At 31.2% G+C, this 24,382-nt stretch overlaps 3 protein-coding genes across 9 annotated transcripts; all 3 read right to left on the bottom strand.

Moving 5' to 3' along the window:
- Window positions 1–1,181: 1,181 nt before the first annotated feature.
- Window positions 1,182–6,289, bottom strand: LOC135831591 (MTOR-associated protein MEAK7). 2 transcript variants are annotated; one of them, XM_065344196.1, is made up of 8 exons: window positions 5,912–6,288; window positions 5,407–5,631; window positions 5,182–5,340; window positions 4,222–4,481; window positions 3,957–4,114; window positions 2,838–2,956; window positions 1,852–2,061; window positions 1,182–1,727 (listed from the first exon to the last, which is right to left on the bottom strand). In XM_065344196.1, the coding sequence occupies exons 1-8, from the start codon at window positions 6,065–6,067 to the stop codon at window positions 1,629–1,631; spliced, it is 1,386 nt and encodes a 461-aa protein (XP_065200268.1). In that variant the 5' UTR covers window positions 6,068–6,288; the 3' UTR covers window positions 1,182–1,628. The 2 variants fall into 2 exon arrangements, with proteins under 2 accessions (XP_065200268.1, XP_065200269.1); XM_065344197.1 differs by lacking the exon at window positions 1,182–1,727 and adding an exon at window positions 2,424–2,500 and having other exon boundaries at window positions 1,895–2,061; window positions 5,912–6,289.
- Window positions 6,290–6,840: 551 nt separating this feature from the next.
- On the bottom strand, window positions 6,841–21,365 carry LOC135831590 (uncharacterized). 6 transcript variants are annotated; one of them, XM_065344190.1, is made up of 10 exons: window positions 21,206–21,365; window positions 19,111–19,240; window positions 14,886–14,979; window positions 10,662–10,730; window positions 9,971–10,189; window positions 9,620–9,868; window positions 8,238–8,357; window positions 7,911–8,130; window positions 7,503–7,831; window positions 6,841–7,413 (listed from the first exon to the last, which is right to left on the bottom strand). In XM_065344190.1, exons 2-10 carry the CDS (start codon window positions 19,125–19,127, stop codon window positions 7,153–7,155), a joined length of 1,578 nt encoding a protein of 525 aa, XP_065200262.1. In that variant the 5' UTR covers window positions 19,128–19,240; window positions 21,206–21,365; the 3' UTR covers window positions 6,841–7,152. The 6 variants fall into 6 exon arrangements, with proteins under 6 accessions (XP_065200262.1, XP_065200266.1, XP_065200263.1 ...); XM_065344194.1 differs by having other exon boundaries at window positions 14,904–14,979; XM_065344191.1 differs by lacking the exon at window positions 21,206–21,365 and adding an exon at window positions 20,391–20,526.
- Window positions 21,366–22,438: 1,073 nt separating this feature from the next.
- aph-1 (gamma-secretase subunit Aph-1) lies at window positions 22,439–23,980 on the bottom strand. Its single transcript, XM_065344199.1, has one exon. It carries the CDS (start codon window positions 23,762–23,764, stop codon window positions 23,021–23,023), a length of 744 nt encoding a protein of 247 aa, XP_065200271.1. The 5' UTR covers window positions 23,765–23,980; the 3' UTR covers window positions 22,439–23,020.
- Window positions 23,981–24,382: the final 402 nt, after the last annotated feature.

The following is a 24,382-nucleotide window of genomic DNA, read 5'->3' as shown; positions in this document are numbered from 1 at the left end:
ACACAGTTGCATTATATTACACCTACTCACTCTACATGGAAAAAAATTTCCATACAGCTGTAATAAGGAATACAAAATATTCAGTCGAATCGACAAAACTAATTATAAACGACAAAATTAGTCATTATATCAGGATGTCACAGCAAATGTTACGAAGTGAGAAAAAACTCGCAAGAATTATGTTCAGAGATGGGAATAAAATTATAGTTAAGCGACTTTTTCTTTACCGCGTTGACAAAATACTGCAGTAACCTTATTAAAAACTCAACTTGATGCGCCCAATTTAGTAAAAACATAAAAATACGCATAATAAACTTCATTTTTTCAACAAAAAAAAAATGTTTCGGTCATCACTGTTGCTTTTGAATTGCGTAGTTTGAAATCACAAATTCGCAACGTCAGGTTTCCATTTCGGAAAAAATTTCAAAACTATTCAAAGTGATGCAACTCGTAATTAAAAATTTGCATCGATCGGTGCGCACTTAAAAGTTAATTATTTTCGTTTAACCTTCGTGTTTTATTGCAACTGTCCGAAAAAATCGAAAATTGGTCGAAAAACATTTTAATTGTACTTTTAGCAGAATACTGTATTGAACATAATACTTCTCCGCAATCTATTTATAAAGATCAGAATTGGGTTAAGTGTTATTTATTATAACGAATTGCCATTTAGCAATTTTAAATGCACATGACGACGCCACGGTAATTTAATTGAAACTCTTAACCTAAAAATGCAGCATAGAGAGGAGTACTTTCGATATGATTTATCGACTCATTCTTCATAACTTTTTTTTTGGCAATGAAATTGTTAATTTGCTACTCGTAGACGATGTGAAAAAATAACATCGAATTACCTAATAATTATTTCATCGATACAATTTCGCAACTCGTAACGTGAACGTCATTTCAAAAAATGAACAAATGAATTATGAAAAATGAAACATTATGAAGATTAATTCATAAACATAAAAAATTCTAGGGGTTGATAATTAATTGGTTATTTCACATTTTCTCCATATTGAAATTTTTCAAGACTGCAAATCGCTAAATGTCTTGATAATTTTACTTCCATAATTGGAATGCGTTCAGGAAACATGCTTATTACATTTTCACGCTATATTAAAACGAAAATTACTCCCGTTCAATTATTGCACTTTGCGAACTAAAATAAAAACATAAAATTATTAAACAGTGAATAAAAAATTTTTTATTATCATATCCGTAAACATCAGACGTAAAATTTTTTCTCAACGAAAAATAAAATATAGTTAAAAGCAACGCAGATGATGTTTAAAATTAGCGCGTATTTTAGGAACTAAACAAATGTTTGATTGCATTCAACATGCAACATTATCTTAAATACAACTTGAAGTTGAAACACAAATTTTCCAACGAATCAACTTTCCCAACGAACGAAATTTTTCCACGACAGAAAGGTTGGTAATTGTATTACCGCCAATAAAATGGTATTCCAAGCAATTGCATCAATTTTTCAACTCCAATGTCAAAAACGAATGCAAGCTTCGTTTTTACATAAAATAACAAAACAGATAAAAAACAATAAATTTTAAAAAGGTAATGTGGTTAAACGATTAATTTGACAAAAATATCTCGACATTTCAAAATATTCATGCGTCTAAGAAATCTCTTCCTTGGCCAGTTTTTCCCAACATATCCATCAAAGCTCGAGCACCAGGATCTTTATGCAAAATACTTCCCTCTTGATCCTACAAAATAATAACACCATAAATAATTCTTCATGAAACGTTTTTTCAAAAAAATCGAAATCAAAATCAACTGAAGTAATAAAAAAATAGACATTTCTGTGCCATTCCTAAAAAATAACCTTACCTCCGAGATGGAATCCCCTGTACTTCCATTTTCGTCATTTAAATTATACATTCCTTCGGCAGACCAAACTTCTAAACCGACAATTCTGAACTCTGGTGATCCGGACAGCATTTGATACCCAGAATATGTCGAACAGCTAGGACTACAGGATCCAAATTCAAAACTAGCATCGATCCATAATCCCCAATACCCTAATTGACCACCCATTCCCTGTAAAAATAATACTACTTTTATTAATGAGGGAAACAGTCAACAATGAGGCCCCTTGGTAGGGTCTATAGACTATATTCATAGTTTGAGAGGCCAGACCCTAATAAAGAACTAAACTTACAAAGCGAAATACTCACACAGAAAAGAACACTTCTACTCGCACTAAATTCACAATTAATACATGTTCAATCCAGTTAATTTCAACATAAAAAAAAATCAATTTACTTAACGACGACAAATTTTAAAAGAGCTTTTGAAATTTTTTCGACGCCATTTCAATTTTCAAAGTTTGATTTTACCATCGAGGTAATGTGTGATTTTCATTATAGACATAATATTAAATTAATACCTTCGATGTTTACCTTATTGAAATAATAACGGTTATACCTCGAGTGCCAAAATAAACTTTTTGAATCAGGTAGGTAATTCGGCTATAGGGCTATAACAATGAGATACATTATTAATGATGAGAAATCGATAGGTTGACAGCAAAAGAAAGATATTTAATATGGTGCGTGTACTTTTTCAAGGCTGACACTCGACGGTTCAAGCATTTTTTTTCCATTTTCAAGAAGACACACGTGGTCTTTCATGAATTTCACGCAGGATATTATCTAATATCAGATTGCATTTTCAGATATTAAATTTTTTCCATCGTAATTCCTAGCTCCTCGATTGGCAATTTTTTAATAACGATTGAAAAATAAAATTATATTTTCTAAACAACTAACTGTACAACGAAATGAAAAAATATTACTGAAATCGAAAGTACTAACCAGGCCATTCGGTAGAGCTTTTTGATTTGCGTTGAGATATAAAAAGTGATCATTGTGTGGCAAAGTTGGGTATATTTTCATTACAGGACGTAAAGAAAACAAAAAACATCTTTGATCTCCTGTAACAAACGAATTAATACGATAAATCGTTAATATAAAGTGCAAAATCGCTTAATAAATACAAGCCAATAGCTACGTGTACTCGTACATTGACCTCATAAATAACAAATTCGTTAATAATAAAATAGGTACAACGTAAATTCAATGTTTTTGATAGCATTTGTTCGCTGAATAGATCAATGTATAAATGAATGAAAAGAAAATGTAAATAAATATTTCAAAAGAATTTCAAAACATAAATCAAGAAGGAGGAAACCAGGTACACGTTTGCAGTGATTCGTGACATCGTGTCCTTTGTGAAAAATTCTATCAAGATTGGCCACTTTAATTTAACTGCAAGGCCGCCAAAAAAAACACGCAATGGACAGCGTCTCGAGGAAGTTTCATGAAAAATAAATCAACTTCCCAAATTAATACCTAATAAGGTGGATTTTGTTAAGATTCATTCCTTGCTTTATTTCAATAAATGGGAAACTCGCTATTTTTATGGAAATTTATTTCTATTTTTTTTTCTTTCGACGGAGTGGGAAAATTTTACGAAAAATAAGAGAGGTGTGGTACATCAAATACGATATAAAACGTTCAATTTCTGTAGGAAACTAGTTCATGCATCACTTACCGAGAAAATCTGTCCACACAATAATCGAATTAAAGGATAAAATTTCGGTCATACCTAACAACTAAAAACCATAAATTTTACAATTCAACCGAAAATGTTGTAAGCACCTATATACATATATTTCAATACATTTGTAGTGTTTCCTTAAAGGGAGAAGGGTAGCGGTAACGACGACTATTACGAACTACGTATTAAAAGTCGTAAAGATGATGTCATTTTTTAAAAAATTTAACACATTTTGAGAGACAAACGACAGATTTGCGGAACTTTCCAATGTGTAGATGAATCAACGTTATATTGCGTACTTGAATATTGTATAAATATCTCCAAACAAGACAACAACACTGGAATGAAAATAAATAAAGTAAAACAAACATTACCAAAGAATTTCGGCCCAACGTGCCAACTGGTTGAAGCATATCCGCCAAAAATATGCCCGTCGCCATCTCTAACCACGAGTACAGAAGGACCTTTATTACATATTAAGGATCGAAAAGTGGTAAAACTTTCACCGTTAATATCTGCCGAGTATATCAAGCTAATGGTTAAAAAATAAAACAAGATTACTTCCACATTCTACATACAGCGACAGATAATAATAGCATAAAAAAAATTCGAAATAATCAACATGAATTTTTATCGTACCGCCATCGAAATCGGTTTTCCGCCGGTAAATGGCTATTTATGTACGTAACGAATGGTATATTAATGATAACTTTCCAGTCTTCTTTAGTAACATTTACTTCTAAATATGGCAACGGACAGTGAATACTTCGCTGCTCTCCATTCTTAGCGCTTTCTAGTTTATCCAAATCGTATAAGGAATAGAAAAGAAAATTTTGCAGTAAAACAACGTCTGTATTTAACGTCATCCATGACGTCATTTCATCTTGGGATACTGAATTCTAAAAATATAAAATAATTGTTATTATAAGAAATAGCATCTTACAATAATCTGAAAAAAAAATGATTTTTATTGGACGCGCGCGTTTACACATTCTTCGTCGACGATACGGTTTTCCAAACTGTTCCGAGAATTGGGGAATTAATTAACGAGGTTATAGTATGCTTTTTGTGTAGAAATGTTTCGGCGAAAGGCCCGCGAGACTGTTTTTAATCGAGAAAAGAACAACCAGCGAATAATTTTATTTATTGACTCAAGATTGGCAAACTTTTACAGCTTGATGAGAATAGCAATCGAATTTTATGAAATGAACCAAACGTATTTGAAAGTTCATTGAAGCAGAAATATAAGAAAATACTTCGCGGTCGAATGACGTAAATTCTACTATATACTTACCTACACTAAGAAAAGCTTTCAATACAAAAAAATATTATTCTGGAAAGATTATTAAAAATACCTAATTCGAGCACAATTTGGAAAAATTACTTGAATTTACAAAAATTTAGAAAACATTTCCAAGGCTTAACCAACAAAAGATGCCAACTATCAAATTAGCGAACAAATACACCGACGTAATATTTTAGCTTCGTGTGAACAGATACGATATTTGAATAATAAACACACGATTGCAGAAAAATTTACATAAAACAATGATCAACTCTTTAAGAAGAACATACTCGAGTAAATAAACGAATACTTACAATTTTAGTGAGATCATAAACATTCAAAATTGTAGCAGCGGTCCATCGATGAATATCATCATCGGTGAATACAAATCCCCTTTCGGACCACTGCTTGTATTGGGTTACATCCTTAACGTCCATCAACAATAGAACGGATTTCATTAATTGAACCAAATACTGAAACGTGTAAATGATTACTATTTTGAACTACAGGTCTAATTCAGACAGAGAATAATAGCTTACCTCCTGTAAATCGACAATAGTTATTTCTTCCTCTTCGTTTTTGTTCAAGAAGTCAGTATACATTGTAACTCTGTCTTCTACAGCGCCTTTGACAAAATCTGTTATAAACATGCTGAATGCCACAGCATCGATCGTACCGTCTCCATACTTCTTGTCTGATTTCTGCACGAGATATCTTTCGTATGTGTCCATAAGGAAAGGTGTTAGGAATTTATGCCATCGTTCCTACGGAGGAAAATTAATTAAATTTAATCATACGACTGCACCTTAATAACACGTCATCTCGTACGACATAGATAAAACTATAATGGGAATTTAGTTCACATTCATTCGTTACGAAATATTGCAACGAATATTCAAGGTTCATAGGGTTTTGAATACGATACGAAATAATTTACTTCCGAATGTGTTTTCAGTTTTTTAACAAATTATTTAAAAAAAAAAAAAAAAATACTGAACGGTTCTTATCAGTTATCTTGGGTGGAATGAATAAAATGTTACTTACTCGTATGACATTTTTAGTGACAGATTTTTGTTCTCCGAATAATTTACATACGTGATCGACTTCTTCCGGACGTAATCCAACTTTTAATAACTTGATCACATATTTTTTGGAAGTATTATTTTTAGAAACACAATATCTAGATTCCACACAACCCATATTGGAAATTCAATTGCAACACTTGCAATTGCAATAAGTTGATGCGTTAATACGAGGTGATAACTTCCATTACTGTTGATCAATTAACTTTTTAAAACATTGTATGCGTTTACAGAAAAGAAATGTGTCACATGTTTAATTAAATAATTACTATCAGCTCTATCAGCACACAACATTCACGTGTTTTCAAGTTTAGTCATCTGATTCCTGTCATGTGTTTTGTGTTTCCATTTTCCCAAAAGGAGGAGATTCTTAAGCAATGTTACCAACATACAAGGGGAAAAGTCCCTGTGTCTGGTGAAACCAAAGAACTTTGCTGCTGTTAATTTCGCATTACTATAATTACTTTTGTAATTAAATAATATGCTCCGTTAATATTTTTTATGTACATTCGAAGTGCACTTGAACGTTACAACTAATTTAATTGAGCATTGAGCATTTTTCTCTAACTACAATCGTTGCATCTGTATTCCTCCATAGGTAACCTATTCCGCATGCATGCAGCTTTTAATAGAAGTAATAGTACTAGTACACCCAATTTCTTCATCCTTCCTTGATACATTAACCTCTACGAAATGTGTGTTTAAAAAAAAAAAATCGACACCCTAATTATAAGGCTTTTGTGTCTTTGTCTTTATTATGTACACTTTGTTAAAATACCACTACCAACTCATACACATCACTTCTTCTGTTCAAGAAATCACAGACCGACGAACCTAATTCCAGCAGATAGGAACATACAATGGTTACTTTTCAATTGACAAGAACTCTAATTGTCATGAAAATCAATTTATTTCAAATTGAGAATTTCAGGAAAAACACAATCATATAGAAACTAAAAACTACAAACTGTTTAAAAAAGTAATAAAACAAAAATTAAAATGAATGTCATTTCTAAGTATTTGATTAAAATAGTTATATAGGTTGTCGAAGACAAAAAATATATAAGATTTTTATATGAACTAACAAACAAACATAAATGTATTCAGGAACAATTACGCAGTAACCAGCCTTTAAATGAAGAAGATAATTCTAGACCCTAATCGGTAGAGTAATAAACTCGAATATTGCAGTTTAATTTCCTCTCAGGCAGCGTAGAATATCAGATTCGAATGTTCGGCAAAGAATAACACATTCAATTGCGAATCTAAACCGATATTCTCGATTCTGTCTAGTCTAGCGATTTTATCGCGGGAAGATTTTTTCAACATTGCTGTACCGGAAACTCTCATGACTTGCTCAGCATTGGTAACATCATTTTCATTTTCCGAAATACGAAGCACAACGTGGCAGGTAATATCGACATGAACATATTTCACAACAGTTACACCATCTTCACCTCGAACCTGAACAAATTCGATGAAATTTAATATCGAGACAAAAAATTAATTTTATCGTCGAGATGAGTGAGTAATTCGAGTAAGTAGGTATTTACCAGAACTTGCTTTTCTTCGCACTGCGGGCTGTCGGCTCGAAAGACACTGGCAAAACCAACGCATCGATCATCAGCATAAATTTTAAATTTAGCATTGCAATGAACTGCCCGTAATTCGAAACCGAAACCGCTGGGCCATGAATCAGTCCAGAAATAATTTTGATTAGAGTTGAGGCTCTTTTCATCGGGAGCAAAAGTTAACCGTTTGCTGTAACCGTTTCCAATCGATAACAATCTAAGGGCCCTATCGTCGAATAGATGGTGTTTGCTGTTAATTGGACGAACTTTGTAACAGAATCCGGGTAAAATACGAGAGTCGACGTAGGTTCCTGGAAAATTCAAGGCAGGTAGTTAATTAACTGGATTTTTTCAACAATTATGAAATAAAATTCACCACAGTACACTAACCAATCACAGGCAATTCATAATTTTCTAATCCCACTAACGAATAATTGATGGGAACATCATTACACGAAGCACCAGATACCGTAATACACCTTTTCTTGTTATCTACGCCAGGATATAAAGTGTAATTTCGTCTTGGATGTCCCGAAATCATCACTCCGGTAATTTTATTCACTTTTGCCAGGGAATTTTTACGTTTAATACTGACAGCCGTTCCACAAATCTGTAATTCGAATAAATTAAAAGTAGATATATGAGTAAATGGAAATCCTTCTTGAATATTGTTGACGAGCGTAGAAGTTGCTCAGCTATAAGTTGTTATTTTCTTACCGAAACGACGCAAATTTCGTTGCTATCGAACCATTCCATTTTCGCTAAGCAGTGAACCCTTGCTGATTTTTCAACACTTCTGTCATCTAAGACCGCGTGAGAAAGTTCTTCTTGAGGGCTCTACAAGAAAAAGAAAGAAAAATTAGGAATTTGAAAATAAGCAAGTAGAATGTAGATAGTATTTATCCAAAGGTAATTTCTTATTCACCAAAAATTCAATTTTAAATTCTTGTATCTGTATTACTTATCATTTATTTTGTAATTTTTGCGCAACTTACTATCAAAATTTATTTAGAAAAGTCTTCAAAAAAAAAAAACATTTGAACTCAGTCACCTATCACTCAACTACTTACCTAAAATTTACTCATTTTAATTAGGCTCGCATTGTTTCATTCATTTTTTCCAAAAAAAAAAAATCACCTATACTTTAATAGATAATATAGGTATAGGTAAGTATTTAATTAAAACAAGATCGTGATCATCAAAATACCCAAGTTTAGTGAAGAAGTAGGTAAGTATAAGTATACCTAGCATTTTCAAAATTTTCATCAGTGAATAGAAACTTGATGGTACCTAATTAGGAATATTATCAATAAAATCTCCACGCGTTATGGATAAAATTCAAGTCTTTCATCAGCTGATGGCATTAAATTTCTCAAATCCATAGATAGGTACAGCATAATTTTGATTACTATGATAAACTCAATTCTTTAAAGATGAATACCATATTACAAGATAAAATTTTTTCACTTTTTTATCGCCTTGGTCAATTAATGTAATAGATAAATTTAATTTTGGCTTTTTCAAATGCACGTACGGTTTTTTAAAAAAATTTCTTTCATCATATTTCAGTAATTCCCCGCCAAATTTTAGATAGGTAATTAATTTAAAGACCCCAAACAGCAAAAAAACAAGCAATAAAAGAAATCGAATTGTTTTCAATCAAAGGAGCCATTATATAAAAGAGATTTAGTAGAACTCAAGTATGGTACACAAAATGAGGGAGAAAATTTCTAGATAGTAAATGGTTATCTCAAGAAGGAAATGAATTCGGCATTTTTTCAAAATACCAGTCAATGATCTCTAAAATTAGCATTTAACGGCATTTTATTTTTGCGTGATGATCACATGACCATTGATTTTATCAAAATATTTGCTAATATGCCTTCTAGTATGTGGCGTTAAAATTGTGAAACATGGATAACGTTTCGTTCGACCCTAAATCTGCTATGCATCGTTAGGAATTAAATTAATATGAAAAAACCTCGAGCAAAAAATATAATGATGCAAGCTCATGTAGGGTGAAATAATCCACACGTTGGTTAATCTTTCAATTGATAGTGGTTTCAAAAAGCTTAAACGCTTAAACTTTTTCAACTGACCTGAAGTTGAACAATTTCCAAGTGTCCAACGGGATGATTACTGATATCATATACTGTATATTTTTCTCCAACCGACACCAACTGCAGTTGGAAAGCAAAGCCCCAAGTTCGGGAATCGGACCAGAAATAATTCGGATTATTGTTCAATTGGCCACTCGAAGGAGCAAATACAATTCGTCGTGAATACCCATTTCCGATGTTTTGTAACGTTAGACCATTACCATTGAATAAATATTCATCTTTGAATTCCTGCGGAAGATAGGTAAACACAGGTGTTACTCAAAACCGAAACCAAAATAAGTAAAGTCAACAGATACCCGACAACATGTTATCAAGAAAATTAATCGTTACCTCGGTATCGATTGGTCGTACTCGATATTTAAACCCTGGAACTATACGCCGGTCAATCCAAACGCCGACAGCAGGAAATTCATAAGGCTGCAAAGTTGGCACCAAATAACGAGCTGGAATATCGTTCACGTCATTTCCATCCAGGACTCTAACCGACGGTTCCTCTTTTTCTTCATAAGTTGCAACTCTTGCTGTATCCTCGTTTTCGACTGAAAATTCCTGAAAACATTTTATCGTAAATAATACGACGCCGATTATCATAAAACCCCGGTTTATTTTCACCAAGAATTATAATAGGTATGGTATTAATTTAGGCTCTTACTAAATTAAATTTTTTTAACCCTACAAAAAGATCCACTCGCGAAATATCACGCACGATGAAATGTTCGATGAAGCGAAGATACGATACAAAAATGACATTCCCCCTTTTTTCACTCCTCCTTGCGATCACGAATGATAAAGGTGAACTTTTTTCAAAATAATTACACTTTATGGTTTCCTTCGAAGCCAACAAAGAAAATCATCAAATTTTTTACTCCACATTTAATTAATTAAGCAATGCTATCCAATACGACTGTTTGTTTGCGAAAAACAATACGAACGCAAATAGCCTTTTTTAAATTACATCTTGGCTAATGGAGTAAAAGATTTCAATAAAACGAATAGTGCATAAACCATAAAAGGAACAAACCTCGAGAGGATTTTCAAGATCTTCAATTCGTTTTTCCTCTTCGTACAAATCGATGTCGTCATTATCGACCTAACAGATAGAAAAAACATAACAAAAAGAAAAATTTATTAGTAAAATAAAAATGAAAACATGAAAATCTAACTTTTTAATATTTCAAAAAAAAAAATTAAGAAATTATTTCAAGTAGGTAGTTGTTTTTTCCTACTTTAATGGTAAGTTAAGCAGTAAAAGCACCGTGATCATTGTTTTTTGTCATAATGAAAGGTAGGTACCTATAAGTTCGAGAAATCAATCAAGTGAGTAGGTAGGTAGTTAGGTATTAAGTTGAAGTCAAGTTTAGTTGTTTTTCTGAATGGTTCATGTAAAAGATTTGAAATGAATGCTGCATTATGCGTATTCCCAGTAAATACCAACAAGTCAAAGTTTAGATGGAATGTTTATGAATAATTTTTATTATTACATTACTTATCAAGTAGGCAAGTAGAAAAAACAATGCACATAATAACTTTTTTTTTTCATCACTATAGGTACTTGTAACTGAAACAAGTCCCGGGTTTATTGAATAAAACCATAAAAGCGTGGCAATGAAAGCTTCACGAAACATAATGGACTTTCAGCAGTAAAAAAAATGACGAATCATGAGGGATGATTATTAGTTCTTGTTACAATAACAATGCATCATTGTTTTCTTTACTTATGCATACCAAAGGTGAAACTAAAGTGCAGTAATTCTGCATATCTATGGTATTTTTAATAGTAATGCAATAATTTTTTACAATGCAATACCGTGTAGGTAATAAGGTACAATTTAGACTACATGTTAGTTGGGTATAGTTTTGAACAACTTCATTGTTTTTATTTTAATTTGTTTCATCATTCTTTTAAAAATGAATGATTTAATTTGTTATGGTATATGTTTTTTTTCTCATTGTTCAAGTGATTAAACACAGCATTTTTGTAAGCCATAATGATTTGTGCAAATCACTCAAACTGCGCGTACCTACCTATTAATAGTCGGGATAAATTAGAAAAAGTTCAAAAAATTCTTACAAAATTTTGAGAATTAACATTTTTGTAAGTTTATAACAGATTCCAATGATAATATTTTCGTTTTGAAAAATTAAAGTTTGAAATAAACTTGTAGGGTTTTAAAAAAATGATTTTTTGGGACATTTTTACTGATCGATCCCTGCTTTTTACTTCCCTACTTTCAAGTTTAGTTTCAAGAATTCAGTTTTGCTTTGTTATTACAGAATTTTGAAGAACAAAAATATAAATCTTACAAATTATCATACAAGCTCGAGAAAAATTTCCAAAAAATACTTAGTATAGATAAGTCATTTTTTAAAGTTATAGGTCAGGTCAGATCCAAAGCAGGTATAAATAAAATGGGCCAATAATTTTCAATTGTTTCTTGTAGATGATGACAGATGAAATGTAAGCATGTTGGTTATCAAAAAAAATTAACTTATCCTTCCAGTAAATGAAGTTAGAGTTAGTCGAAAGTAGATAGTTTAAAGTATACTGAGTCAAGTAAATAGTAAGTTGAATTAGTTAATCTCTCTCCTGAATTTCAAATCAACCTTCCGAAGGTCATTTCTCATCAACTAAATCACACCTCACAAAAACTCAATTGCGAATTGCACCTCCACGACAAACTTCAATCACAGTCAGTAAGCAACATCTTACTACTACGTAAAAAAATTAATCATACTATCTGATTACATTTCAATTCTCATTCATTAAATATCGTACACAAAGATTTCTTCTAAAATTTCATGCAAAAGTTCACATATTATATGTTCATCAAAATAATTTTTAAAACAATGTAGTCATGTTATAGGACTACCGTTATCATGAGCATGAGGTAAGAAGAGAAAAGTGGTGCGACGAGAGAATACAGATTTTCATCATTTTACAAGTTATTAAAAAAATAAGGTAAATACTCAAATAAAAAAATCAAAATGCTCTGCGACATTTTTTTGTTTTCAGAATAATTTGCATGAGCCAAAACTCGACTTTAAAGATAAGTATCCAAACTGTTCAATTTTTATTCAAAATGAAGATTTTCGTGTCATAAAGCGAAGTACCTAATTTGAAAATTTGGTAAATTTTTTAGGTCATATGCAGCAGAGAAAAGTCGAAAACGATCATTTTCAGAGGGAGGTAACAATTAATTTTATGAAAATTATAAGCACCACGGGAATTATTATTCACGGGAACACGTGTATATTAACGAAGATAAGTATTATTCAAAAAGTAGATGTACAGGTAATACGAATACATATTTCAAAATGAAATGAGTAATGAATTGAATAAATTCAGTCAGATGACATCATGAGGCCAGAAGCCTATCAGGTAGGTACGTTTCACAAGGAGTAGGTTACCCCTGGATGCATGTTAAATCGTAAAAAATACTTATAGGAATTCATTTGAGAATTATTAAAAAGTGGAGCTTATTCAGTCGTAAAATTTTCAGTTCTTGTCATTTACTTAGCTATTTATTTTTAAATCGTGAAAAAAATAATGATAAGTAAAAATTATCAACAATTTAAAAATTCAAAATTTCGGAGATCTTAACAAAATTCCACCAAATAAATATTTAAAACCGAGCTCTTTATTTTTAATCAAACAATCGTACAATTTTTTGCCACTTTTTTTTATGAACAGCCAATACTCCCGAGCTTTTCAAGTTCGGAAATACCGTTAAAATGATCGTACATTGTTAAATCAACATCAAGTGTCAGACCAATTTAAACATCCTTTTTGACCTTAAATTGAAGATAAAGATGGGTAATTTTTTCCCGAAAATTTAAATGACAAGTATTAAAATATGTCAATGAAAACAGATTACGATGAAAAGATAGGTAAGTTAAAAATAATTCCAACAAATAGAATCAAGTATAGGTACATATATTGATTTCGTACGTAATACGTAGGTATCTTTTTTATGCTTCAAATATTATACGTAAGATTGTCAATGTGACAAGTAAAAAATCGAATGACACTGAGGATTAGGTGTGAATGATGGAATAGTAGGTATGAGAGATAAGAAGGAATGTTTGATGTAGTACATATATTATGACAGGGATATTTTAAATTTGATAGGAATAAGCCAGGCGACACTTTTTATGTTGGTAGTATAACTAATTCATAGCTCCTAGGAAAATTGTTTTCTCGCCGTGAAAACAGAAATCACTAAAATTGATTTCATCTCAACTCTTCACTGAAACTTTCAAAGTTGAGCAAAACGACTGAACTTTCATTTCCGGTCTATTTTGTCCTTGCACTCTTCATCACATTTACCTTTTAATTAATAATCAACAATGTCTCTTTTTTTACAACATGAACCCTTATCTTTGAATAATTATTTTAAAATACGTATATTATGTCAGTCACTCATTCGGTCATGGCGCTCCCAAAGAAATCTTACATCATAAAAATTTATTGATTCAATATCGCCGATATTTCGCTGTATTGATTCAATTTTCAAGTGTTGAATAACTCATTGTCAGACATTAATACACTTCAGGTAAAACGTGTAGGTAAACTCTTATCTCTTACCTCGTCTCGTCTCGTCAAATCAAATGAGAAAAAAAGAAAAATCAATTGATAATAATTATCTTGACTAATAAAACTTCATTCACTCATAATCGAAGATAAATAACTGCAAATAATCAAACGCACGTTTTACCTGAATTGAGATTCAACTTCGATACCTATCACGTATTAAAACACACCTTTATGAGTTACTCGCATTTTCAATCAATCAAAACCATTCGTAAGGGTAGGTATTTTGTGTTATATGATGGAAAAATTTCCATTTCTGATTTTTTTTTTTTTCAATTTCAAATATTTTATCAATATTTTCTTTTTTAATTTACTTTACAAATACCACAGAGAAAGTATCGTACAGTGTTCAATTTCATCTTGCGACCACCCTTTCATATACTTAGAAAGGGGGCTAAGCAAACCGAATTCAAATAGGCGACGATTTTTTTCTTTCTGATAAATTTTTACAAAATGTTTTGAAATGTTACACCAAGTTGAAACTTGATTTTTTCTTTTTAAAATGTAAACGAAAATTCGATTCACCAGATAGGTAAAGAACACGCGTACAATATTTCAACTTTCTCTGCGGTACAATTTGATGAAAAAAAAATATAAATAAATATCTATCTACTAAATTACGTAAAACAATTAAATAGACAAAAATTTAATTGCCTCGGTTTCAACACTCACTGTTCTCTTTACTCTGATAACCAGTGTCTTTTTAAGTGAACACTGAACATCCGTCACTGATGTATATAACAACCTGCTAAAAAGCATAACAATTGTGACCAACAAAAGATAAAATATAAAATACTAACACATAACACAACATCAATTTCATTGCAAATCAAAATTTTCAAGTTCAGAGTGTTCGATTTGATTCAAGTAGAAATGTTCTCAATACACGTTTTGAAAAGTGGAATGGCCTTTGTATGTAGGTACTAGGTACCTACTTTTCTGACAGAATTTTATTTAAAATTATTGAAATGTTAAACCCCCTATAGAAAATTGATTAGTTGAAAAGAAGACGGTAAATACAATTTTTCTATTTATTGCGAAAAGTCTAGCTTTTTAAATTTTATTTGTAATTTACCGATAATTTTGAATCCTCTTGTCCATTATTTTAGAAATCTCACAATCACAAACGTTCTAGGTAAATTTAACCACTAACCAGTCTTAGGATATGAGCTTTCGAAGCTCAAAACTTGGCAGTTTTGCAAGAAATTGTAAATAGTTTGGATGTATACCTATAGACCTACGGGGAGAAGAGAGGAACGGTGAAAATCATTCAACGATGCACAAATTGATTGAAAAATAAGGCACTCGAAAAATTAAAAAAAATATTTGAATCTAGAAAACTTTCGTGTCAAAAATTACATGATTTACAAAATATAGATGGTCCTACAATTTGAGGGTTAAAAGTTGCTCCAAAATCAATGGTCATGATAACCGAGATAGTAGTAGATAAGAAATCGTAGAAAAACTTTTGCTTGGACATTTTTTAGACAGGATCCATAATTTGAAAAGCAGGGAGGAAAGTGGCTTCCCTTAGTCCTTTCGAAAAAACATTTTTCTTTTAAAACGATAAAACTCAATTTTTATTATTCGTGAAGGGACATTTTTCGATTTGAAGAGCAGGAGACTGCCTCTAAATGAGATTTCAGTGTTTGTAACATTTGATTAAATTTTTTCACTTGGCAAATTTTAAAGTTCCTTTTTTTTTTTTTTTTTTTTTTTGTTCGACCTTACTGATATGTCAACTGAAACAAGTGCCCATTACGAGAGATAACCCATCGACCATCAACCGTATCGTACCCACACATTTTCCACCTAGCATAACGTGAATCGAGAACAATTTGAACTTTTAAATCAAAAAGAACATGCAATATTGTATTACGATTTGGTGATGTTTTTTTGCATAAGCTATACTTGAAAAATATTAATAAACTGTAATTAAAATAATTTGAGCGTAAAATCAATTAAGATAGTAACTTGCAAGTTTAAGTTGGGAATTCTTTTCCACTTCAAACTTACAAATCGTATACAAATCGATTTTACGATTAAGCATTGATAACATCGGATAATTATGCGATAGGTCAAATGCAATTTAATTCAGCGTAAAACTCTTTAGGAGTGTTACATCAGTTTGTGTTTCATTTGTATCAATGGTAATTAATATATGTACTTGATCGAAGATAATAATATCCAATCATGTCACACTAACACATTTTAACACTTATACCTACCTGTTTAGTTTTCACCTATACAGGTATACTTATAGTATGAGAAACTTTAGCACCATTTTCAAGAGGGTGTTCCTTCTTGCGATGGATTTAGTTGGAAACTTGGCTGTAACTATCACCAAATTCAAAATCGCTTTGGTGACTGCAGCAGTCCCAAAATTTCGCGGTACATGAGTCTCGTCTATAGTATGCAAAGCGTTCATGAAAATGTGAAGATGATGTAAATATGATATCCATTCCATGCTTCACAACGATCGTGGTATTTGGAAGGGTGGAATTTCTTCAATGATTGTACATATTTTATTTCTTTATAATAAATTATGGTTTTGACGATCGGAATCGTCTCTTCAATAAGATGCAATGTTATAGGTTACTGATCGTGAGTTGAAAAATCGCAAGTCGAGTCATAATAAAATTTACCTGCATTTTTACATAGTACGCAATTGAATTATAATCATTCGTATAGTCTAATGTATTTGTATCAGCAAAGCAAAACAAAATAACGAGTGGGTAGAAAAATTAGTCGACGTTGTCGAATATAAACAAAGCTGTCTGTATCCTAGTTTTAAAATGCCATTCGACGTGTTTCAAGATAGGCAGACTGGCTAATTGAATAGAAAAAGATCACGTGAACACTTCATGCCAAGGTATTAATAACCACAATGCGAATATCGCAAAGTAGTCAACGCATAGATCGCAGAATTAAAAAAATTGCCATAATAATCACCTGCTGATTACGGCGATAGAAAAATTTTTCCATCAAGACTGCTTTCTGATAGCGTAATTATTTTATCGAGTTGAATAGCCAGGTAGGCAACATTATCTCGCCAAAGGAAATACGTATTTCTCTTAATATTCGCACAGTGAGATGTAACACCGCCGATTCGGTTACAGGAAAATATGGCGTGCTCGCCAAGAATTTAATCAACAAATAGTACGTAACATTGGTGAACTATAAATTTCAGATAAGAATACTAAAAATAACACCTTGTCGCATGTCAATGTTCTGCAATAAATTTCTACTTTTATTAAAATTTGAGGGCACGTCGAAATGCATTTCTTTTTTCAAAAATTGCAATAGATTTTGATAATATTGAGGAGAAGTACGTAGTACCTATTAGGAATCAGAAAGTAATTTATTCAAAAGATTTGGTTATTACGTTAATTTATTTTACTTTGGAAAATTATTAAATAAAAAATTCAAATATGTTGGCAAAAAAGGTATTTTAATTTTGTTTACAACTTGAATCGATCATTGAATTTATTGTAATAGATGACCTTGGTTTGAATTTAAATTTTAAATAAGTCGCAAAAAATTACCGATTCGAATTCGAAAGTCAAGATGATCACTGTGAGTGAGTAACATAATATGTACATATTTGAAAATTTTGATTGCTTTGTTTATCATCTTTTATCTACACATAAGTGATTTTTCCAGTCAACAACTCTTCGATCTCAGAATTCATTAAAAATGAATGAATATGAAAATTTAAATGGTTCAGAGTGTTGCAAGTATCTAACCGTAAAAAGTACTGAGTTGAAAAAGTACTACGTTTTGCTCTTCAACTAAATTAGGTAAGTCTGGTATAATCAATTCGTCTTTAGGAAAATTTCTATTGTTGAATCAGAAAAAAATTAATTTAAGTTTTTTTCCAAAGAATAGAGTAATGTTTTTCAAAAAATACAAAAATAAAATAGAGCAGTTCAACAGGTAAATTTATTCACTTAACTCAACTTGCAATTTTTCAATGACTTAATTGTCAATCTAATTTTCAAGTAATAAATGGCTCAACAACTCGTAAGCATTTTATTCAAGCGAAATGGGTACATTTTCCCCTTGAAATGTTGAACTAAATCTACATCCCAAGAGAACGACACCATTAAAATATGAGAGTATAATTTTTTCAAATTCTTACTTTTCAGAAAGTAAAAAGTGATAAATATTTAATTATAGATGGAATTTCCTCGAGATTTAAAAAAAAAATGATTAATCGAATTTTTATTACGAAGCAAGTTAAATGTCGCACGAAAAAAAAATCGACACATTTTTCAAAACGAAGCATTTGAATAAATTACCCAACCGAAAGCATTTTTTGTAAGAATATTTCAAATACATATTTATATAAAAAATTCCAAACATGATAAAGATCCTTACCACATCAAAATTTTGTTCACAATTGCTGAATTTGAAAATTTGCGAAATTTTCACGTATTTCACTCGCGAAAAAATTGATCGGAAAAACATTTTTAATATAAAAAAAATTAATTTAATACTTTATAAAAAAAATTGATCCAAGTTTTTAACACTACTAAATTTAGTCTAAAAATGTTTAGAAATTATCAAACATTCATAGTGAACATGATGTCAGAACTGAAATGGCACAAGCTAAAAAGTCAATTTATAAAGATCGAGAAAACATAATTATGTATTGGTTTTATCAATCAATAAAATTAATTTTCATCAGATAGATATGTATATTAAATGCAATTACCTCACCAGCAATTAAAGCCTTATTTCGAAGCTTACAATATTACAAGTAGGTAGGTAGATGTAGGTATGTATATTTAGCAATGATAAATCCTCTTTTTGAAAAAACTTGTCCATGAATTTTAAAGTAGATGGGTTAAGTTAAAATTTAAAAAATCATGCTTACTTTGTTCTGAAAATCATTCGAGCTCAGGTCAAGCGAGTGTTCTACTTCGGCTTGCTTTCCCCAGAATTTGTACATGAGTGGAAATAATTCTTCGTTTCTCATCTCCATTTTTAATATGCACGTAAATTCGCTGCAATGCAACCGATTTATCAAGTTAAATGAACTCTTCGTGGCTATTTATATCTACTAATGGAAAATTTTCAACTAAAATAGTCCTCCTGGAGCCTTCCCGTTATACCTAGAGGAATGTCACCAGTCGACTAATTCGACGACGAGAAAAGAAGAGAAGCGCAGCGAAAGGTATGCATCTCAGACATATGCTAATGAGTCCCTGATGGTATTCTAAAATACCTACCTATATTATAAGAGTATTGTAAAACCAGTTTCGTTGACGCGTTTTTAAAAAGACATTTCTAAGGATCGATTCACGTGAAATCAACGTGCAAAATTTAGCTGATTCGCAGCTTATGCGACAGTCGTAATAATAAATGGAAATGGCGTATTAATAGTTCAAAATACAAGGCTCAAATTTGGCTCGCAGCACGAATAAAATACAATAAATAAATACTTTGACACACGTAGTATGAACATGATACAATGAATAAATTGTGACTTTAAGGATAAACAACTGACGATTCGTGGTAGGTAACAATTTTATAGGTAAACAGAATAAAACGTGTAAAGTGGGCGAATTTGAAATGAGAAAAAAATTTCTAAACATTTACGAGGGTCACATGTACCTACCGAGCGACCTACCAACATTTTCCCTCACAAAAGTTGATTGCTTTTTTTTTGTTTTTAGAATCGAAAATAAATTCGAGATGGTCTTCACAATAATTATTAATTACTTTTTTTTAAATAGAGGATTACGGTAGGTGAACCATATTTCGAACAGAATACGAGTAATTTTGCCTCTTTTGAAATTACATTGATACGAATACGTTTTACAGTATAATTTTTCCATGATCCGAAATTTAAAACTAATCATATGATTTTTTTCCTCCAAAATACTCATTTTAAAAATAACTAAATTTGCATCCCACTACGCTGAATGTAAGAAAAAGATTTCAGGTTCTACTCAGAAAAAACAAGCCTCAAGACAAAAGATCATCCATATACGCGACTAAACTGCATCACATATACGAGAATTCATACAAGCTACCTTTTCACTTCACATATTGCACCACAAACGTTAACAATTTGTAAATAGAGAAGGTAATTAGCTGCATACCTATTCTACGAGAGATCTGAGAATGAAATATCGATTAAAACCAACTTACCTATCTCGAAATAAAATTTTCAAAGATATATTCAAATAGGGTAGGTAACTTTTCTACGAGTATTTTTAAACAACTTATTTCACTATTACTTTTCACTAGCTTTCTCAATATCTCCACCTACTCTGATGCAAAGCTGTAACTTTGCAAAAAAAAAGTGATAGGGCAGAGCAAAATTTTCCGTTGTTAGGATACCCATTGACGTCACCACAGATGTAGTTCACGTCGGTTGGATGGGTTGAATATGAACTTTCTACATGACGTCACAATCTACAATAAAGGGAGAAAATCCGAAGGGTGAAGAGATGATTTTCTTTTCGTTTTTCATCTACCGTTCAACATACCTATTTGTTCATAAGAAAGTTATGAGTAATTCCTTTTTTATGTAATTTTAAAAGGGGAATCCCAAAATACATAGGTAATATTGAAAATTTTTCTTTTTTCCAATTTTTGTTCCACATGAACGATACGAAGTAAAATGTAAAAATAAAATTGATAACGAAACAACGTCATTAGTAAAAAAAAAAAAAAACGGGTACCTATAGGTAATCCTAGTAGGTAACACATGCCACCAACAATAATACAAAATCAAGTACCTATTTTGCTTCGAAATTTCATTCAAATGCACGTAAACAAATGTTAAGGATTTTAAACAGAAGCGATTCCAAATGCAACCCTGACTCGTTCCAAATTTAACACCATGTGTTCGAGTTCAATGCTAACATAATGACTTACAACTTACAGATACCTATCTAACGTAACATACTAGTGAGTAATCTAGTTCTAAAAAAGTCAATGGAAACATTCATCAAACTTACTTGTCGTTGAAATGAGAAGACTACGAAATTACGGGACACAGAACAGCTGAAATTCAAGTGGTCACAACACCGTCGCTGTACTGAAATAGACTGAAATCGTGCTAAAATGCCAATATAAATACAAAAACACTATCACTCCCTCAACAATCACGGTTGTATGTAGACGTAGCCGGCAAAAGATTGCATGGCATTAACAACTGAATAGTAAAGGTGGGGCGTGATACTTGGTGGAGAGTTGAATGTGTGTATGTTGAAAGTCGTGTAGGGATTGGCGGTGATTCAATATTTTGTAAAGAGGGGAAATTTTACTCGTACTTTCGAAAATGTTTACGTGCAGCGTTGCAATTCCTTCTTGCAAGGTGCGACTGAATTAATTAATTTATCTTATTTTGCTGTCCTCAATAAAGGTATAAAAACTGAAATTTTAAATATAAAATTCAGCTATTGCTCTACGTTCTTGCAGTTTGCACGGGGTTGTGCACTTTTTACGGTACAGTCGGTACAGTTGAAATAAAATTTGAATTTTTGAAAAATTTTAGGCTTGAAATACTTACTTAATAGGTAGATACTATAAGTACTTACGTCGTATCCTACAAGATGAAAATTTCACTTTCAACAATTATTCCAGCCCAAATTGAGAATTAAAAGGAAAAAAGTGTAGCTATGTTCCTCGAAATGAAAGGTATTCGGCATTCCAAAACTGAATAGTTGATTTTTATTTTTTGTTGAAATTCATTTCATCTAGTTCGAAGAGATGTTAATGACCGGTTGTCTACCTAGTAAGTAAAGTGAAGAAGAGTATGCCATCTATAAAACTGAAAATTTACCTATTTTTTAAAACCAGTTGTGTACCTTCAAAATTGAAGGAGAAAACGTAATTCAGAAATTTCCAAAGATGTGTTTTTAAAACCGTGTTTATTTGGTATCATCATTCAAGATGTTTAGTAACTATTTTTTTACAAAATTATCCGCCTCATCAATTCAATTCATTTAAAAAAAAATAAATAAAGTACAAATTCATAATATTTTCAAGTTTAGGCACATACGCACATAGAATATATCCAACCGATAACTATACATATCACTTGAATCACTTTACAATGCTCAATGGTCAAAAAAATTATTCCCAAATATCACTTTTTTTATGATGTTCCATACAAATAGTCATACTTTAGACTGGAGAGAGATCTCTAACGCTCTTCTTACCTCCTCAAAAAGCACAAAACAAACAAATTATGAAACGAAAATTATGTATTAAAACGTAAAAAACATTATCCAAACAATTTAAAACTTCATTACAAAATGCGTATAACGATCATGTACATAGTATTAAAATATGAGTAGCTAATAGCTATTAGCCACATCACATGTATACCAGTACCAGACTTGTACACAAAATCGTTATTCTATTTATAATAAATGAATTAGCGACTAATAGTATAAAATCTTCCCTGGAATGATTTCGATATTAAATATAAATTAGAAAGTCTACTATAATTGAATATATGTTTAAAAGTTTTTCTCACGTTGTTAATTTCTAACAATAATAAAACAGTAAAACTGAAATGATGATAAAATAGAATACGTTTTCAAATCAGTACAATGTACATCCACGAACATACATGGACAGGATTACATATTGCTCATTCATTAAGGACAAAAATGTTTATGCGAAATATTAAAAAACTACATATAAAAAGGAAAATAGGTACGCAACAATCATACAAAAAATATAAGTACACCAGTGTAAAATATTACTAATTACCATCAAGGCATAAAATAAACTTCACAGCGACAAATGACAAGATTTCTAGTTTAGTCACTGCTAGCAGTAGAATTACGTTTAATTTTAAACAAGATACTAAAACGTTTCGTTTGACCTCCTGCAATTCGATAACTTATAATTGCCGACAAAATTGTAACGGCGAATACAAATAGGATTATTATAACGTTAAATCCGTAAGAATTTAATAACGTTGAACACGAAACAAGTATATGCGAAAATACTACATACAATATGAGAGTATGATTTTGGGTATCTAATCCTTGGAAAAATATAACACTCCAGAATGTTTGTAGGAAAACGAAACACATGGTAAATAGCGCCGAAAATAGACAAAAATACTCGTTTCCATTTTTTAATCCCATAGTACCGGGTCCTTTGAGTTCTGCCAGAAGGTTCACTAATGAGAAAGCACCGCTGGCGATACCAAATCCGAGACCGGAAACGTAAGATAACAGATGTGAGCTCGTCGTGATGGCAGAATTGGGTTCGGTGATCAAACGCAGACCTTGTTCTGATTTCCGCAATATTCTGTACATTAAATACCTGAAGAATTCTTGAAAACATATCGAAGTTAGAATACCAAGCCATAGCCATTCTTTAACGGGGAAAAGAAACCATAACGTCGATGCAAGAAGTAATGAGCACAGCCAAAAGAACGAACTAGCGATTAAAATTATAATGCGGATAGGATCGTGCATTATAGTCCAATAAAATAATGAAAATGCGGGTCCGAAACCCGTGAAAGCACAACCAGCGAATTCCATTAAAGTCATTTTGGAACTTTATGATTTAAGCGATCACCGTGAATTAAAATTAATTGTGAAGTGTTTACTTGAGGAACAGATCATCTAATTACGTATTCTAAACCATATTGTAGAAAAAACTTGTTATTTAATTAAATATATCAACTTTGAAGTGAACCAACTTTCTTATCACTCGAAAATTGAATTCCAAGTTCATTCATCATTCATCATTGTTTAGTGTTTACAATTTTTTTTGGTGAAGATTCAGTGTAGGCATCGTACAAACATGAAAATTCTCCAAGTATTCTGAGTGGCATACAGCGCTCCGTGTGATTTAATTGTAAACTAAAATTTTTGTTAAATTTAAATTTAAAATCATTTTTTAAAATTTTATTTCAATTTTATGTATTTTATTTTAATTTTTAAAAACTTTTTTATTTTATTTTAATTATTTTCAATTTCCATATCATGTAATTTAAATTTTTTTTTACTGTGAAATTTCAGAAATTTGTGATGGTGATTTTGAATTTTTGATTGTGAAATTTCTGATAATTGAAATGAGCTCACGCCTCATTTTGATCTGGGAGATTCACGAATGAGAATGACAATTTGACAAAATTATGAATAAGAAAAACTAAAAAGTCAGTA

The sequence above is a fragment of the Planococcus citri genome, chromosome 1 (genome assembly GCF_950023065.1).
Source record: "Planococcus citri chromosome 1, ihPlaCitr1.1, whole genome shotgun sequence".
Lineage (NCBI taxonomy): Eukaryota > Metazoa > Arthropoda > Insecta > Hemiptera > Pseudococcidae > Planococcus > Planococcus citri.
This window is presented reverse-complemented; position numbering and strand designations above follow the sequence as displayed.